We start from the raw sequence: 18,206 nt of genomic DNA, 5'->3' as shown, positions 1-18,206 counted from the left end.
TTTATGTAAAATGCATAAAGGAAAAAGTGAAACAAATTTTGAACTAATGTTGTGAGACCTTGAGTTTTCAATTAACTTGTTTACCAGGTTTTTTTTCATGTCTTTTATTTATAATGTGTAAGTATAGGTGCATGTATACACAAATTTTTTAATATAACTACCTATAATGCATTTAATTGGGTAACTCATCTAATCACCAAAAGAAAGGGTAACACATCCTGTCTCAACCTCTAGGTGCTGGTATTAGATATAAATAACCAAGTTAAAGCAATTAAGTTAAATCAATTCATGTCTAGCAATTGCATCAAAGTCATCACAAATATAGAACATAAGCAAATTAACAATATGGATTAGTGAAGTTTACCCTCAGTTTAGAGAGATTATATTGCACAGTCCTTATGAGAACAATGACTATCAGGGAACCAAGAGATTTCTGATGAAGGAGGCATTATTTGTACCATAGAACACCAGACAATATCTGTCCACATCATCTATATTAATACAATCCCTTTGTAAAGCATAAATGGCAAATAAATATAATCCATTTATGCATTTTTCTGACCTTAACACCATACCAAGCATCTTGAGGTAGAAGAAAGAATACAATGTGAAGTGTTTGTAAGGCCTTCCAAATCAAAATCCTTGACACCACATAAACTTAACATGACAAAAGTGAAAGCAACAGGTGAATGCCGTTTTGTGGGCAACTCCAAATCAATGCAAACTCTTCAAAACAAATGTACTACCCCACAAAAAACGTGTTTCCCAATATATATATATATATATATATATAGTGTACTACCTCTCTAGTTCTTGTTTACAAAGAGGACAAGAAGATATAATTTGGAGCCATTGATCTAAGCACTTGAGGTGGAAAACATGGGAACATGGCAACCTCCTCAATTCTTCCCTGTCCTTGTAATTGGTTATGCAAATGCAGCATTCCTGTCATTCCCACCCCAAACACAAAAAAAAAAAAAAAAAATACAACAATCTCATCAGCACTTCAACTTTCAACAAGCCAATATATTCTTTTGACATAGAATATACTAAATTTGTTCTGTCCTATGAAAGATATTAGCTTATCTGTACGTGCAAGTTGAAATGAGACTTACTAAATCATCAGTTGCAAGGTCGGATGCTGGGAAGCTGGGAAATTTGATCATCGGATGCTCCTCTATCAGTTAACCCAACATTCATATTATATCCGATGAGGCTGCTAATCATTGTCACGCAACAGCATAACAACACAAATAGCAGGAATGGAAATGAATAGTAGATTGCATTCAAGCTAGCAGGAAGATGCAGAGCATGTGCGGTTTTGGAGCTTGATGAAATGACCCAAATCGAGAGTCGGATTCCCAAACATTGCCCATCACAAACCACATTGCAAAGAACAATTCTAGTGAACTTTGACATTTGTTCATTAGATGTGAGATCCTGTATCCATTGCAACAATCGATTAAAAGGCTTCAAAAAGCTCTTGAGTTGTCAAAAACTCTCTGTACTACTTCCACTCAATTTATGAAAACTTGTTTGCGCATGAAATAAATTAAAAGTAGGCAATTCATGAGTTTTTATCTTGTTTTTCATCATTTAAATATAGCTGCCAATACAATTAAAACTCTAAGGTGGCCTAGTACAAAATATAGTGACCACCAACCATTATCGAATTGATATGAAGTTATTTGTTATAACTTGAGGCTTTTAATCATATCACTAAGGGTTCATCACTACTAAGTTGTTTGCATAATTCCTCAATAATTCTAGCCGAAGAACAAAATCAAAGACTTGTCCTCAATAACAGTTGCATGATGTTTTATAACTAGCTCAAAAATCTTTGTAATGATCCCAACAAACGAGCTGTCACTATTTGTACAGCGCATGGAAACCAATGCTTTTGTTTAAGAGAAAAATATAAATGAATCATAGAAGGTGAATGGGCAAATTGTATGTAAAGCTAGCATACCTAGATTCTTCGCTGCCCCTTTGCTGTTCCACATCAGAAAGGTCGAAACCATCTCCATGATTAAGATGATGCCGGTAGCGGCCGTAGAGTAGTAGTAGACTAAGAACACAGCCAATGTTATAACCAACAATCCATATTTTCATTGGCCAAACAGACTTCTCCTTGGAAATGGCTATGGTAAATGTTGTGATGCTTATTTGAATCACCGAAGATATAAACTCCATCAGCATCCAAGTGCTTGAATTGAAAGGATTAGAGCTACGATCAGATCTTGATCCATTTTGGTATTGGAATACTCTTCTTAAAAAAGAGAACCATCTTGCTTTGTAGATTCTCATCGCAATCCTTACCAAGGATGAAGAAGGTAGAGCACGAGTAGGCCTATGTCGAGTATTCATTTTGGATGATTTTTGTTGGACTAAAAACTAACTTCCAAACAATAAACTACCGTTAACCATCTGCCCACTATATCATCGCAAACAATCGAAATATACTCTGTATACCAGCGTAAGGAAACTTTAAAATCACAAAGATGATACTGTTGAATCACGAAAAAAGTGGCTTTTGGCTAATTCATAGTGTCATGCACACACATGAGATTTCACAATAAAAAGGTTTAATCAGAAGCTTTTGGCAAAGATTCTAGTTTATTTGATCATGATAATCTTGATTAATGTGAAAAAAGGTTTATTCTGTACTTTTTCTTCAAAAATTAAAAGGAACCAAAAGGATTAACCCAACTAATGAAATTCATGTACTTTTAATTGTCCATGAAGTTGGTAATTATTAACATGTATAAAAGTTGTGGGTCTTTTAGCTATCCATTATTAATGATCACGGTTGTAATTACTGATCAACTTTCATCTTTTTACTGGTGCAATTAGATCTAAGCTGCTCATGATGTATTGAAGAGGAATGGATCATTAACATTTAAATGACTAATTATTAAATATGTATGTATGTATGTAGTAAAGTTGGTAACTCCAATCATATATATATATATATATATATATATAAGTCATATATAATATAAATATGATTTTGTTTCCAGCACTGCATATATATATATCCATTCTTCCATTGTAATGCTACTTATAAATCTTCTTCTTATTCTTCTTCCTCTTATCTTTTTAATTAACTTCAATGCCTTTTTAATCTCCCCCTATTATTCTTCCATGTGCAGTTGAATTAGAAACAATTTTTTTGGCAAGATGTTTTGTTCTCAACCACATTATATCTAGCTACTTCAATAGCATTTTCTATGTATATATGCAGAAACTAAACCGGCAATTAATGCAGAACATCCTCAGCTACCTGGTGAAAGACAAGAAATGCATGCGTTGACTCAATTTTTTATTCTCATGCCTGCATGTGTACCCACAATTCTAGATCAATAATATAATCAATATATATAATGTTTCAACATGAACATAAAAGACATTAATTTATGTAGCTAACTCCAGCCATTTAGATATATATGACTGAATAATCAATAATTAACAAATAGAAAGAAAAATAGGTCATTAATTCATGATGAGCCTCAAACCCACTCGAAAAAATTAGTTTTATCTAATTACTAGGTAGCTTATATAGCATATATATATATATATATATGTTTTTTCAATTAATTTTCATCCTTTAATGCTTATGATGGAGAATTAAGGTACGTACGCAGGTCTGGTTTCAAAATTAAAATAACTAATTAATTAAGAAGACTGGTTTGATATATATCATTTCCATGAAATTATAAATAAGTATAAAGCTGAAGTTCACTATAAAAACGAGTATGTATTGGAATATTATTGCAAAAACTAAAATGGTCAGTTAGAGAAAAATTAATATTGGAGGAAAGAACAAACCTTACTTCATATTAAGAAGAAGAAGAAGACGAAGAAGAGAGGAAGTAAATGCATGGAGAGGGAAATTATCTAATAATTCATTTATTCATATTAATTGTTAATATAAATATTAATTTTACTGCATGCATGTCGATTCTTTGAAATTATCTAATAATTCATTTATGTGTGTGTGTGTGTGCGCGTGTGTGAATTGTAACATGGAGGATTGATACGGGCATGAACTTTGAGTTGCAAGCTAGCCTTAGTCATGCTAATTAGTAGGATATATATATATATATATATATATATATATATAGCTAGAGTGCTAGTCCTTCCAGGTAAATATAAAGAAGATATTTTCATGGTGGGCGCAAGCATGCTGTAACAACCCGCTAGAAATTCATTGGTGGAATTTCTATTGACTTTAGGAATCTTGTAAAAACTCCATAAGTTTTTACGAATTGACCAATCGCATAGGTGTTAGTTTGTCAACATAATCAGTATTATCACTCACTATGGTGCTAGAAATATGAGTTTTATTTATTTGAGGTGGTTAGAAGTGTCAGAATGCATTATGGTCTACGCCATTAGACTCAGTGGATTATTTAAGATTTTATGGCACAATAAGTTTATTTTCATATTTTCGGACGAAACGCCTGTTTGAAACTATAAAATTATTTTTAGAGGCACTTCAAGGTTGAATTTCGGTAAAATATTTTCACTGTAGGTTAATATGAATATTTAAGAATTTTTAGTGTTAAGTTTATGATTCACTTTTTCGGAGTGAATAATAACCTCGGTAGGCGCACCAATTGCATTGTTTCAAAATCATAGTATGGAATGTCTAAATTAGATTAGAGAAATTTTATTTGGACACTTGGCAAGATCTTAGACACACTTAGTGAATAATATTAGACACTTGGCACCATGAGAAGCGTTTGATGGATTTGAAGGAATCAAGCTGTGAAATCATGCCACTTAAGCAAAACTTTGTTTCATCTACTCAACCAAATTATGCCAAATCAAAGAGGGCTTCAATCCTAGTAAAACCCTAAATGGTGGGAATCCAATTGAAAGCCCAAAAATATTGTTGAAATCGGAACCCTAAACGGTTTCCCCAAAACCCTAAAGTTGGCCTCTAAACATTTTCTAATCCGATTTATAGTATTGTGTTTAATCACTTGATTAAATCACTTGCACATGCTATTAATCCTTCAAATTTATCTTAGAACATCATTATCCAACCTTGTTAACCTTGAAAAATTGATTGGGCCAAGTGATATTGGATTTGGGCTTGATAGCAACCCAAACCCTCTTTAAACCCCAAAATTTAGGCCCATTCGGTTTAGGTCCATTAAGGCCCACGAAATTGGTCACCATTAGCATTGCTTCATGGCTAAGTTTTGTACGACCACTTGGCTGGCCAGATCTTTACAATAAGGGCCTAGAAGGTTCTTGAATAACAAAGCTAAAGGGCCACCTCACTCTTTCACTCTTACACTCCACCTTGAGAAAAGATCTTGGATTGATTTTTATGAGAAGAAAAGGCCAACACTCAACCTTTCCTTCAGTCCTATCACTTTAAATAACTTGTGTAAGAAGCTCTCCAGTCCACTTTCCAAGAAAATCAACTCTCCTTTACACTTTTCCTTCATAGAATACAAAAGACACTCTCGGACAGTTTTTCATACCTCTTTTGAATGCCTGTTTCGAAGCTTTTGTAAGTGTTTTCTCGTCAAGTTTCCTTCATGAGCGTTGTTGCTTTTGGAGTCTAGTTTATGTGAATATCTTATGTGTTCCATTTAGAGATTATTTGATTGGTCAAAAGTTGTTTAAACTCCAGAAAGGTCATTCTGGGCGATAAACTGGAGAGTGTGTTATATTTTGGAGTTTTTGACCAAGTTAATGAATAGATCTTGGTCCGAAATTTTTATGGAGTACTGTTAACATATGTATATGATTATTGGTTGAGGATTTGTTGCATGATTAAAAGTTTTGGTGAAATATTTTCTTAGGTCTAGAAACTTAGAAACTGGAAGAGGAAAAACAGTTTCTGTTTTGAGAAAGTTTAAATCTTTTATGGTTTAATCTTATTCCAATGGCTTTGATATTTTTATTGGAAGATCCTAAGCATCTTATATACATGTTAGAATCTTATTTTGAAAATATTTGATGGTAGTTTCGAAGATATGGAATTTTACGCATTCAGATATTTGGTTAGGCCTAAGTGATGATGTTCTTGACTAAATTTATGTTTTGGGTGATGTTTAAACATGTGATCTAGAGTTTGAAGCTTGGATCTGTTTTAGAACATCTTTTTAAACCATGTGATGTTTTGGTTTGAAGATCTCATCTTTATAAGTCATGGATCAAGAGGTTGATCAAAACAAGTTAGAAACAAAATTCTGTTTTGAACTTAGAAGAAAAACCAAAAAGTTCAAGTATGGTTTTAGTGATTTTGATGACTTTTGTTCATGATTCAAAACATGATTATTCTTAGGAATATGTTATGAGTATAGTAGAAGAAAAATTTTGGTTCAATCATGAGTTTTGAGATTTGAAAGAATTACAAGAAAAATAAAAGGAAATAGTCTTTGTAAGTTTCAGCCCTATAGAGTTTTAATGGTTGTATTTAGTTTTAAATTTTTCTGAATTAATATTTGAGTTTAGGACAAAATTTACATAAGGTATGTAAATTTTGATGATTTTTGGAGTTAGGATGCAAAATCCTTAAGTTAGGGGTAAAATGGTCATTTTCTCACATGTAGAGGGTAAAATGGTAATTTTACTCTAAGTTGATATTTTTTTATAATCCTAATTGTTAGTGATTAAGTTTTAATTTTTAGAAATCACTACTTTCAGTTTCTCGTGATCGCACTTGAGTTTTATCTCGAAGCGTGAAGATCGAGGTAAGTTAGCTTTTAACTTACTATCAGTTTAATGTGTATGAGTGATAAGTAAAGGAACTAAAGTGTATGTATGTATGTTATTATATGTGCCATGCCAAGTCATTACATATTTATCTATTACACAAAATTTATTCTGTCATGAATTATTCATCTGTTACACAAAATATTATGTCACATATTGCTATACATTGCTATACATTCCAAGTATGTCATGTTAAGTATGCCATATATTACATGTATTTCATATTACGTAATATTCATTGTCACATGTTACACCATGTTAAGAAATGTTGTCTGTTATATGGTATGCCATGTTACAAAATGTTGCATGTTATATGTATGTCATGTTATGAAATGTTCTCTGTTACATTTATGTCTCGAAGTATGTCATGTCTGTCGTCTTAGTTCATGTCACGTTATGCTACGTCAGGACTTCTGTCTTTTATGTCACGTTCATGTTACGTCACGTTACAAAATGTCATGTATGCCAGTTAAGTTATTCATGTCAATCACGATCTTAAGCGCTAGGATGTGGTAATATCCCAGTGGAACTCTTTTGTTCACGCTGGAGTGTCTAAATATGTGTGAAATTTCTTGGGTTGACGAAGTACAGTCAACAGGTTGTGAATGAGGCCTAATTAGCTGGTCACTGGAGCGCGCCAGACACTAACGCCGATGGTGCCACACATTATGTTACACGTGTTCACAACAAGTGTGGCACAAACAAATAAGTCTTGGGGCCACAACAACTGTGGAGCATACACTACGTGAGACACAACAATTGTGACACGTAGAATACGTGGGGCCATAACAACTGTGAAGTACGTATTAACACACTCACAGCTGGTATAGAAACCTATGTTATGATGCGGTAATCGGCAGGGATACAAGGCTCAAGGGGACCTGTGTAGCACCCATATGGTCACTTTAATGATTAAGTCTATTGAATAAGAGTCCAAGTTCATGCATTTCATGTTCAAGTTATGTTTCACGTTATGTTATGTTCAAGTTTACGTTCACGCAATCATGGTAATCCCATGAGATAAGAATATGTTTCAAGTTCATGTTATGTTATGTTCACGTTCAAGTTATGTTTCAAGTTCACATTTATGTTATGTCATGCTCAGGTTCATGTTATGTTTCAAGTTCATGTTTAAATTATGCATGTTCACGTTCATGTTATGTTTCAAGTTCATATTCAAATTATGCATGTTCACGTTCATGTTATGTTTCAAGTCTATGTTATGTTTCAACTTCACGTTCATGCTATGTTTCAAGTCCATGTTATGTTTCAAGTTCACGTTCATGCTATGTTTTAAGTCCATGTTATGTTTCAAGTCACGTTCATGCTAAGCTTCAGTTTCAGTTTAAGTTATGTCAGTTATGTTATGTTGTATGTCAAGTTATGATATGATTACTTATGATTTGATTATGCATTCATGCTTTTACTGCCATGCATGCATCATTAACCTGTGTGAAAGTTTCCTGTTAACTTGCTGAGATTTGTAATCAAATCTCACTATGGTAGTCCCAACTACCATTCCCCCCGAATGGTAGATTTTGTTACAGGATTTGAAGGAGAATCGAGAATCGACCAATTGGAAATGATCGACTAAACAATGGTGTGACGTAGATGGTAGTACAGTAGTTACCTCATTACTACTTGTATTTGTGGTGTTCAATCTCCAACACTCTTTTGATCATAACCATTTTGGACTATTGTTATGATCTCAGTTGTTTAGTACGTCATTATGTATGAAGTTTGTTTTAAGTATTTAGGATATTTCGGTTTGGTGCATAGTATTGCTAAAGAAAAAAAAAATTATCTGTTGCGAATATTGCATAATGCTAGATGCATATTAGGAATATTGCATCTTATATGTCATGAACGGGGGCAAGTAACCTTATGTTGCATGTCTCGACGCTTCAAATGTCCGTCCGATCCCAAGCGGAATTTGGGGGCGTCACACATGCACTGCATTAAAAATGGCTGATCATGATCATGATCATCTTATATATATATATATATATATATATATATATAAATGGGTTGGATACATAGATAAGAGGTGTGTTTGATAATTTGGGCCAATTTCTACTATCACAGAAATAATGCAATTTGGTTGAGAAAGCATTAGGTACGTGGAAGATAATCTCCAATTGCAATATTACTAAACTTGCAGTAAACTTTTGTCAATGTGAACACCAAAACGTCTAGACTTTTTAGAGAAATTGTGATGAACTCTTTGATCTAAGTCTGGTAGTGGTTAAGCATGCAGATGATAAATATCGCAGCAATTTCAATGTCAAACAAAGGCTCATGAGCTGAAAATAAAAGCCACACAATGATAAAAATTTTAATGACTTTTCTTTTCTTTCTCTTTTTTAGGGCTTAAGTACACGATAAGAACTTCATATACATGGACTCCATATGAAATGCAATCATTCGGTTCTATGGACTTAAGGGTAAGTACTTCAAGATAAAATGCAGTCATTCGGTTATATGAAAACGATATTATACCAAGGAAATTAAACCGAGCGGCAGTTAGAGGGAGGGAGAGAGAGATCGGTGGAGCCTAAAATAGTGAAAGACAAACTCACCGGCGTCGGCGAGGCGGTGAGACGACGGCGAGGTGGCGAGACAGCAACCGGAAACAACCGTGCGAAGCCTCGAGCTAGAGAGAAAGAGAGAGAGAGAGAGAGAGGTAAAAACTCGGGGTGGGGGGGGAATAATAGGGAAATTGGGCGCGGGGGGTAAATTTAGGTTTTCGTTACTATGTAGGACTTATTAAGGCGACCTAGATGCCGCCTTAATAAGCAAGATAGATAGGAATTTCGGTTTTTGAGATAATATTATTCTCGGTGACATAGAATCGCCAGATATAATAATTTGTAGCGGCGATTTTTTTTTTTTTTTAACGACAATAGCTGAATTGCTATAAACAAGTGTATTTTCGACAACCTTATTAGCGGCGACATTAAATCATCAGAAATAATGATTTATTCTGGCAATTCTGCTGATCGACACAAAGAATTTACCGTAACAGTAAATATAGGCTATTAGCGGCGATATATACATCGCCGGAAATGCCACTTTTTCTTGTAGTGAGAGAAATCCTTGAGGTTAAAAATACATAGTGAGAGTGAGATTCAAGAAGTTAAATCTCATGGCCTCCATTTTCAGTCTTAAGCAATGTTGGGACATGATTATCTTGGCTTGACCATGGGTCTTGCTCCCTGTAGGGTGTTTGTTCATACCATGTAACTTCATGTTGGAATAATTCTTTTGGGTAGTTGCAAGGCATGTAACTCGTGTAATATTGATCATGATACTTTTCCAAGTCAATGTTGGTCGCTAGGATATAAATATATATATAAGGATTTGTTTAGATTATCTATTAGGATTTATTTAGCCATAAGTCTTAAATGTCAAACAAATTAGGTATGGTTTAGATAGTAAGATGAGATGAAAGTTAAAAATTGAATAAAATATTATTAAAATATTATTTTTTAATAGTATTATTATTTTAAAATTTAAAAAAATTAAATTATTTATTATATTTTATATAAAATTTAAAAAAAAATTATAATAATGAGATGAAACTCCGTTATCTGTTAATGTTTAACAAACTAGACTTAATTTTTTTATAATGAAATTGCTCATTTTTCTTTGAGATTGTTTTGGGCACCAAACACGAGAACCATTTAATTAGGCTTTTATTATGCATAGGTTAGGTAGACAATTAACTTTTGAGAAAATGCTGCATAAACGTGAAGCACGTTTGGATTTCCTGCATGCTTTTAATATCGTGATTAGTGAAATATTAAGCTTGACAGATGGCAATGATTGTTTGCCAATCGGTAACGTACGTCAGGCTACCTGACGTATGTTTTTACGTAATTATATTATTATTTTCTTCTTTCTTTCGTCTGCTTCTCAACGTGATTTTCCACCCTTTCAGCTTCTCTGCGCAATTTTTTATTAGACGAGAGATCATCATGTAAAGAAGCTATAAATCGTATCCAATATTCGATAGGATACGTATTATATATTTAAGATCATCTTATTATTGGATAAATCCAATCCTAATCGATTAGATTATCAATTTTAAACATCATATATCTTTACAGATCAAATCGATTGGATGGACTATGATATTCTTATCTCTTATTATCTCAATATAAAGAAGCTATAATAATAATAGTAAGAGTTAAATATGAAACTCCTTTTTGTAGTTTGTCTTTTTGATAATTTGATCATATATTTCTATACCTAGCTAATATTTCTTTTGGTAATTTTAACCTCGATCAAACTAGTCTTTTAGTTGATATTTCGATACCTAATCATTAAAAATGCTGATTTGACATGCCATACGTCAAGAAAAATATAAATTTAAAAATGTCACTATAAGAAAAATGAGAATTTGTGACAGATTGTTTACGACGAGAGTAACTATTTGCTACAAAAATATATTTATTTTAATAGAAAATAGTCATTTTCGTAAGAAATAACTAGCCACAAATAAACAGTTTTCTTATAGTGTGTTAAAAAAACAAAACATAGAAAACTAACATCTAATAAATGAGATGAGAAAAAATTAATATAAATAACTTAAATTAAAATATTCAATTAAAATATTTTCAAAAACTGAAGAAAAAATAAATGCCCAAAAGTTTAGGGGCAAACCCTTCTTCCACCAAACAAAAGACCATTTAAAGACATGTATTATTGGGGCAATGTTGTGAGTCGGTCTTGTAATAAGGATGTATTTAATGACAAAAATAGGTTATTAGAGGTAACCTATGTCTCATTCAAATACAAAGGTTTGGGAATAAACTTCACTCGTGCCTTTATTCATAGGGGTATGCCACTTAACAAAAGGGCAAACATTACAAGAGATAAATATGATACTCATTAACAACATGTACTCAAGAGATAAAGATGGACTTAAGCTACTCAGGATATAATCCTCTTATTAACAATCTACTTTTATTCTATGAGACTAGGACTTTTGGCCAAGTTGATGAATACTACTAATAACTCCTTGTAGCCGCATAATGGTGGATGACTACTAGTAATTATTCATAATAGGCAACTCCTTGGATCAAAATAAAGTTTGGATATTAGAGCTACTACTCGCCCTATGCGAGGGCAGTTGCCCAATCCACTCCCTTCCCTGCATGGGAGGGGACACTTGTCAGCCCTACTCTTCTGTCCTGTCCTGCATATCAAATCAAAGTTCGCAAAAAAGAAGGAAATCGATTTTCCACTACCAAATTGACACCAATCACCAAATCAAATAGATCCAACCTCCAAATCCACATATCAAACTCCAAATACACTAATCCAACATAATAATACACAATTCAATAAAAAAATAACATATAAAGAAGGGGTGTTGGGTGAAGAAGAAGAAAGATGGATGGACAAATGAGGAGGAGGAGGAGGAGGAGGAGGTGTGCTAGGTGAAGAAGAAGAAAAATGGATGGACAATGAGGTATGAGAATTAAGATTTTTTCTTTTTTATGATGAACATGGCGAGCAAGTGAAAATCTGGAGGGTGGAGTACCCACTCAGACTCAATCCTAGCATATAAAAAAAAATGGGTAGTTTGCCCTTCTGCCTACATGAAATGGGCGAATTGCTTTCCTAACCCCATGAGGGGAGCATTTCAATACCTCTCGTTAGAAAACAATGGATGTCTTCTCGATTAATCTCGTTTGTTTTCGCAGATAAGATGAGATGAATTAAAATTAAAGTTAAAAAGTTGAATAAAGTAGTGTTATAATATATTTTTTAATATTATTTTTATTTTGGAATATAAAAAAGTTAAATTGTTTATTTTATTTTGTATTGGAAATTAGAAAAGTTGTAATGATTAGATGAGATGAGATGTTTTCTGAAACCAAACGAGGCATAAAGGGAAGACTCATTATTCTTGTATTTATTGACCCATGAGTGTGGCTGAATTTTATTGTATATATTTATACAATAAAAAATATATATATTTTACAATGATATATATATTTATTTTGAAATTATTGGATAATTCTTGTGTAGATAGAAATTGAAAAAAGCAATAGGGTCAGGGGAGGATGGCACTTGTTGACTTATAATTGTTCTTTGTTTTCATATAGAAAGCAAATAACACTTCCTATAAGAGCATACTTTTGTTAGAACTGATGAAAAGAATCGAAGATGATGGAAAAGAGCAAAAGGAAAAAAAAAAAAAAAATGAAGAAATTAAGAATCATTTTCAAACTACCATGCAATTCAACTATTTCACAAAACAAAGGGTGTTTTCAAACAAATTATAAATAAAAATCATGTAGCAAATGATTGTAAACATCTAAACAACAATAAGACATACAGTACATACAGTAATGAGAAGGGCCAGTGGGCCTATAATTCATATATTTACAACCACATATTTAATGATAACACTTCTTGAAACTATATCTCCCTGACTCTAATTCTCTCTCTTTCTCCTTCAACTAACTCAAAACAAACACAACCTAAACATGGCTATTTGAGAAGACATAAACCTATTTGAAGGGAAATCAAATGAAAAAATTAACAAGGATGGCATAAAACCCATCAAAACAAAAGAATCTTCTTTCCCAAATATAAGTTTTTCCCCCAATAACTAACGATAATCATCGGTTCATCTAATCTCAAAGAATATTTTCATTCCCAAACACCAATTTTTTCCCCTATTAATTGATGATAATAGTTGATTCATCTATCCTCATTGGCTGATCTCATTAATGAATCTCCAAAAACTCAAATCTAGCCTAGCAGCAAAAACTAAAAGTGGATGAGGAGATTTCCTAAACTTGGTTATTCAAAGAGGAGATTTCATTTAAAGAGGCTTCTGAACTCTCAATCCGCACCCACCACGTTCTCTCCCCTCATCTCGCAACAGACCCAAACACATCCCTAGCCCCACCACTCCCTCTTCAACCCACAGGCCTATCAAAGAGTAGAAAACTTAACTTTTACCTCAAGAGAAGAGAAGAGAGAGAGAGAGAGAGAACGCACCTCTGCGATGACAGAAGATTATTGCTCCAGCAACTAGCTTTGCAACCGGTTCAATCTATATTTAAATCAAGTGGTTATTTTCCTTTTGACGGGTTCTTCGTCAGAGGATGGTAATGACGAATGGTGATTGAGAACGGCGATAGTGACTAAGATTTTTACAGTAGAAAGAAGAGAGTCTGAGATGTTTTTGATTTTGACAGAGTATTTTTCGATTTCGATAGATTCAAGAGGTTGCATTGTATAAAATCCGATATTAACTTTTGATCCAATGAATCAGTATTTGTTCGAGTTGGACAAATCAAGTGTCTCGAACGGACCAAGATCCTCTATGCACAGCCCTACTTGTTGCTACTTTTAAAATGTTAAATTATTTACGGTTGATACGACGTGGCAGTGGCAGAGTTAACCCGAATTTTTTTGTTGCCAAGCCTGTACAAATGCGTACAATGTTAATAAAAATATGACAAGAAACCTTGGATCTAGTCTATCTGAATAGATACGGCAGCAATGAAACTGTCCCACTTTTTCTTTGTCGTATTTGATGTAGTCTATGAGTTCACAGTTTCACAAGATTACTCCAAGTCAAGAAACTTCAGTCCTGAAGATCTGTTGACAATCTTGACAGATACCTCGTCCTGATGATTATCAGATCATTAATTGCCTGGTGGCGTTAAAATCACCTGCTTAATTCGTTTATTCACTGCCTTTTTTTAAAAAAATAAAAAAATTCGTTTATTCACTTAATGCAGTGATTGGGTGTTTACAAGGAAAGAGATATTACAGACTCAAGTACGTAATTAGATTCTTATTTTGTTAAAGATATAAACTGAGATGAGTAGTGCTAATTACGTATATTTATATTTTTACTTATAAAATTTATTTTATAATTAATTTTATTTTAAAATTTATAATTTAATATTTTTCAACATATAAATAATTGACATGTAGAGAAGTAAGTTTTTTATAAATTTTTCTCAAGTATATTTAACATTTTTCAAACTGAGATATATTATATTTATTAGACATTTAATGCAATACAAGGAATTCAGTCTTTTTGAACACTACAAATTTGCTGCTAAAAGCTCAAAAAATACTACAAAAAGTTATTTGAAGTGAATTTATAATCGCTGCACTGGTTGCCAAAAACTGATTGCCATATCTTTTAGATTCAAACATCTAGAAATTAGTCTATAAACAAAAATGTCATTTTTTGTGAAGTAACTAGCACGGATGAAGGGGGAGAGAACAACAAATGAGTTGTAGAGATACCTGTGTTGAGAGAAGGTATACCCAAGAGTCTCGATTGACTATCTGGACCTCCAATCCAATTGAAAATTGTTGAAAGCAAATCACTCCAAGATGAATGATGGAGGCATGCAATTTTGTATGGAGAGGAAATGACGACCCTAGCTTTCGCGGAATGAAAATTAAGTGGAGTAGAAGCTTTGTGCCCTGATATCGAAAATGGAGATGAAGCCGTGTGGGGGTGGGTGGAATTGCAGGTAGGTGAAAATGGGGAAAAACGTATGTTGAAGTGGAGAATGGTGGAAACAACGAGTACCCTAGCTTTCGCGGAAGGAGAATGAAGTGGAGGACTACATAACTTTGTGCCCTGATGTCAAAAATGGAGATGAAGTCGTATGGGGGTGGGTGGATTTGCAAGTAAGCGAAAATGGGAAGAACGTCGAAGTGGAGAAGGGATCTGTACTCTGGAACAAAACAGGGGGGAAAAATAAAACAAAAAGCTTTTTGGCACCCCAAAGAATATTTGCAACGATTTTCCTCCGTTGCAACACATTGTTTCTTATATAGGCGATTATTTTCGCCACATTAAGGTGAAAAATCGCTGCAACTAACAAAGTAATTGCACCGATATTTAAATTCAAAGTCGATGTGAATAAGTTGCGACGATTTGATTTTCACTGAAAATAATTACTTATTGTGACAATTTTATTTGCAACAAAACAAAAATTGCAGTAAAATGTCGTTTTTCTTGTAGTAATGCTAATCGAAAAAGCATAAAATAACTCCCTTATTATACATCTAGAACTTTTTTTTTTCAGAAAGTTTTTTTGTTACAATCTAATCCCAAATATGGAAGAAAAAATATTGAATTTTTCTTAAAAACTTACGATTTTGGCTCCAAATTTTTCTTAAAAGTAAAAAAAAAAAATTATAAAACTCATAGTATGTAATCTCTGTATTATTCTTGGAGTCCTCTTCAAGATTTTTTTTTTGTTGTCATATTTTATCTTCTCTACACATGTAATGACAGAATTTGTTTACTTTTTTGGTCCTGCTTTAATCATGGGCAAAACTACTGGCTCCATTAAAAGCTCCCCGCTCTCTTACTTGGGAATTCTCTATGCAATTTCATTCTGTGTCACCATTTGCTGCAATTTACCTTACTGTGCACTGCTTTCCTTGTCTGAGTACCTTCCAAATTATAAGGCCATTTAACACAAATGGCTGGGCAGTCCTCTAAATTGACTTAGAACGAAGCTAATTACACCAAAAATCACGAAAAAAAAAGAAAAAGAAAAAGGGAATGCATGTAAAAGTCTTTGTATAATTAAGTCTCCTTTATTCCACCTTTCATTTCACTAATACAGCCAAGACAAGTGAAATTGATCCTAGACGTGTTTTGAGTGGCCACCGAAAACTGAACCCCACCATTTTCCTGCAACTAATATCTCAAAAAAAAAAAAAAACTGGAGCAGTCTCCTTGACAATTCTTGTATATCAAAATCATGGGCAATGGAGTAATTCAATTTTGATGGAAAATCCAAGAGCACCTTGACATGATCATTTCACCAACAAAGATATTACTTGCTCTGGTTTTAGGCAGCCTATCCTCGACAACATCGTATGAAGGGAAGAGAAAAAGGAAGAAGAAAAGTAGAAAATCCAGAAATTTGGAAGTTGTCTGAAATAATATCATTGTACAAATTAAAATTAAAGCTCCATGAAAATATAATGAGAAATCAGCATCCATTTCCGGAAAATAATAATTTCCATATTTACGTTAAACTTCTATAATTTCCATAATCCATTAACGGGACAGAGAAGGGAAACAACTTTCGGACCGACCAAGACCAGAACTCCGAACCCCATCAACTGGAGACAAATCGGTGCTCGAACTAGACCTAAGGGGTCCTGGGGAATCCAAGCTTCGCCGGAGAAGCCTGCCGATGGCGGAGATAGGGTGCTCAGCTTCTTTGAGAGAAGTAGAGGATCTGAACTGCTTGTAGAAAGTGATGTGGCGGTTGAGAGCTTCTTCGGTGGAGATGCACATGCCGGATCTCAGAACCTCGTCTTTCACGGCCTCGACGCAGAGCCCGCATATCCACCGGCCTTGGTACCTTTCCCGGACGCGAAGAATGTATGCGGGGGTGCACTCTTCTGTGAACCCGCACGAGTCACATTTTACTGATAAAACATCCATTGGAGGAGGTATTTTTGAGGTGGTGGTGGCGGTAGAGTGAGTCTCAGAACCTTTGATTGCCGTTAATGCTCAATGCTCAGGGTATGGCATTGAACCTTGTCTCTGTCTCAGAGAATACGAGTGTTTGTGATTGTTCGGACTTCCGGGAGAGGGAGGGAGAGAGAGAGAGAGAGAGAGAGAGAGAGAGAGAGAGAGAGAGAGAGAGAGAGAGAACATAGACTTATCAGTTACGTGGGTGGTGTGACTGGTGTCTATATCCTAGTAAAGATGTTACTATATATGGCTTAGGGAGGGAAATTTTTGCTTCATGGAAGTTTATCGGTGGCTATGCCGCTATCCACCCAAAAGTCTATTGTAAATTGAGATTTTTATTTTTATTTTTTTTATTTTTCTACGCAAATGATAAATGATCATAGTAGTCGAGAATATTGATTTTCATAATAATTTGATATTTATCTTATCTCATTTTGATATTATTTTTTTTTTATAAATAGGGATCTATACTTTGTATTCAATGAGAATTGTAAAGATGTAGTGCATGTTTGAAATTGTGATAAAAAATATAGTTTATAGTTTTAAGACTTACAACTTATAGTTTAGATAATAAGTTATACTATTAAAATATTATTTATTGTTTGGTAACCATAAGTTTAAAATAATTTCAAATATGCTACATTTGTTTGGAAAGAAATTAAAAAAGTATTTTGTGAGGTAGAAATGAAGATCATTTGATTTTTTAAAGATTATATGACTATATCCTTAAGTTTGAAAGTTGTAATTATCTGAAAGTTATATGGGTATTTTTGCCTATTGACAGTTTTTTTTTTTAAATTTGAACTATATTTCGGATTATCCTGAAAAGTATGTTTTTGTTTGAGGAAAAACATCAAAAGTACTTTTTAGTTTATTTGAGATTAAAAAGTACTTTAATATGTAACAACCAAACAACCTAATTTTTCTATTAAAGAGATTTTAAAACTATTTAAGCACCTTTTAAGACTCC

General features: G+C 33.5%; 1 protein-coding gene and 1 pseudogene across 1 annotated transcript; both read right to left on the bottom strand.

The window, feature by feature from the left end:
• Positions 1–798: 798 nt before the first annotated feature.
• LOC109009022 lies at positions 799–2,367 on the bottom strand (annotated as a pseudogene).
• Positions 2,368–16,724: 14,357 nt separating this feature from the next.
• On the bottom strand, positions 16,725–17,444 carry LOC109009031. The gene has a single exon (XM_018989362.2). The coding sequence runs from the start codon at positions 17,201–17,203 to the stop codon at positions 16,811–16,813; it is 393 nt and encodes a 130-aa protein (XP_018844907.1). The 5' UTR covers positions 17,204–17,444; the 3' UTR covers positions 16,725–16,810.
• Between the last annotated feature and the right edge of the window lie 762 nt (positions 17,445–18,206).

The sequence above is a fragment of the Juglans regia genome, chromosome 1 (genome assembly GCF_001411555.2).
Source record: "Juglans regia cultivar Chandler chromosome 1, Walnut 2.0, whole genome shotgun sequence".
NCBI classification, from domain to species: Eukaryota; Viridiplantae; Streptophyta; class Magnoliopsida; order Fagales; family Juglandaceae; genus Juglans; species Juglans regia.
This window is presented reverse-complemented; position numbering and strand designations above follow the sequence as displayed.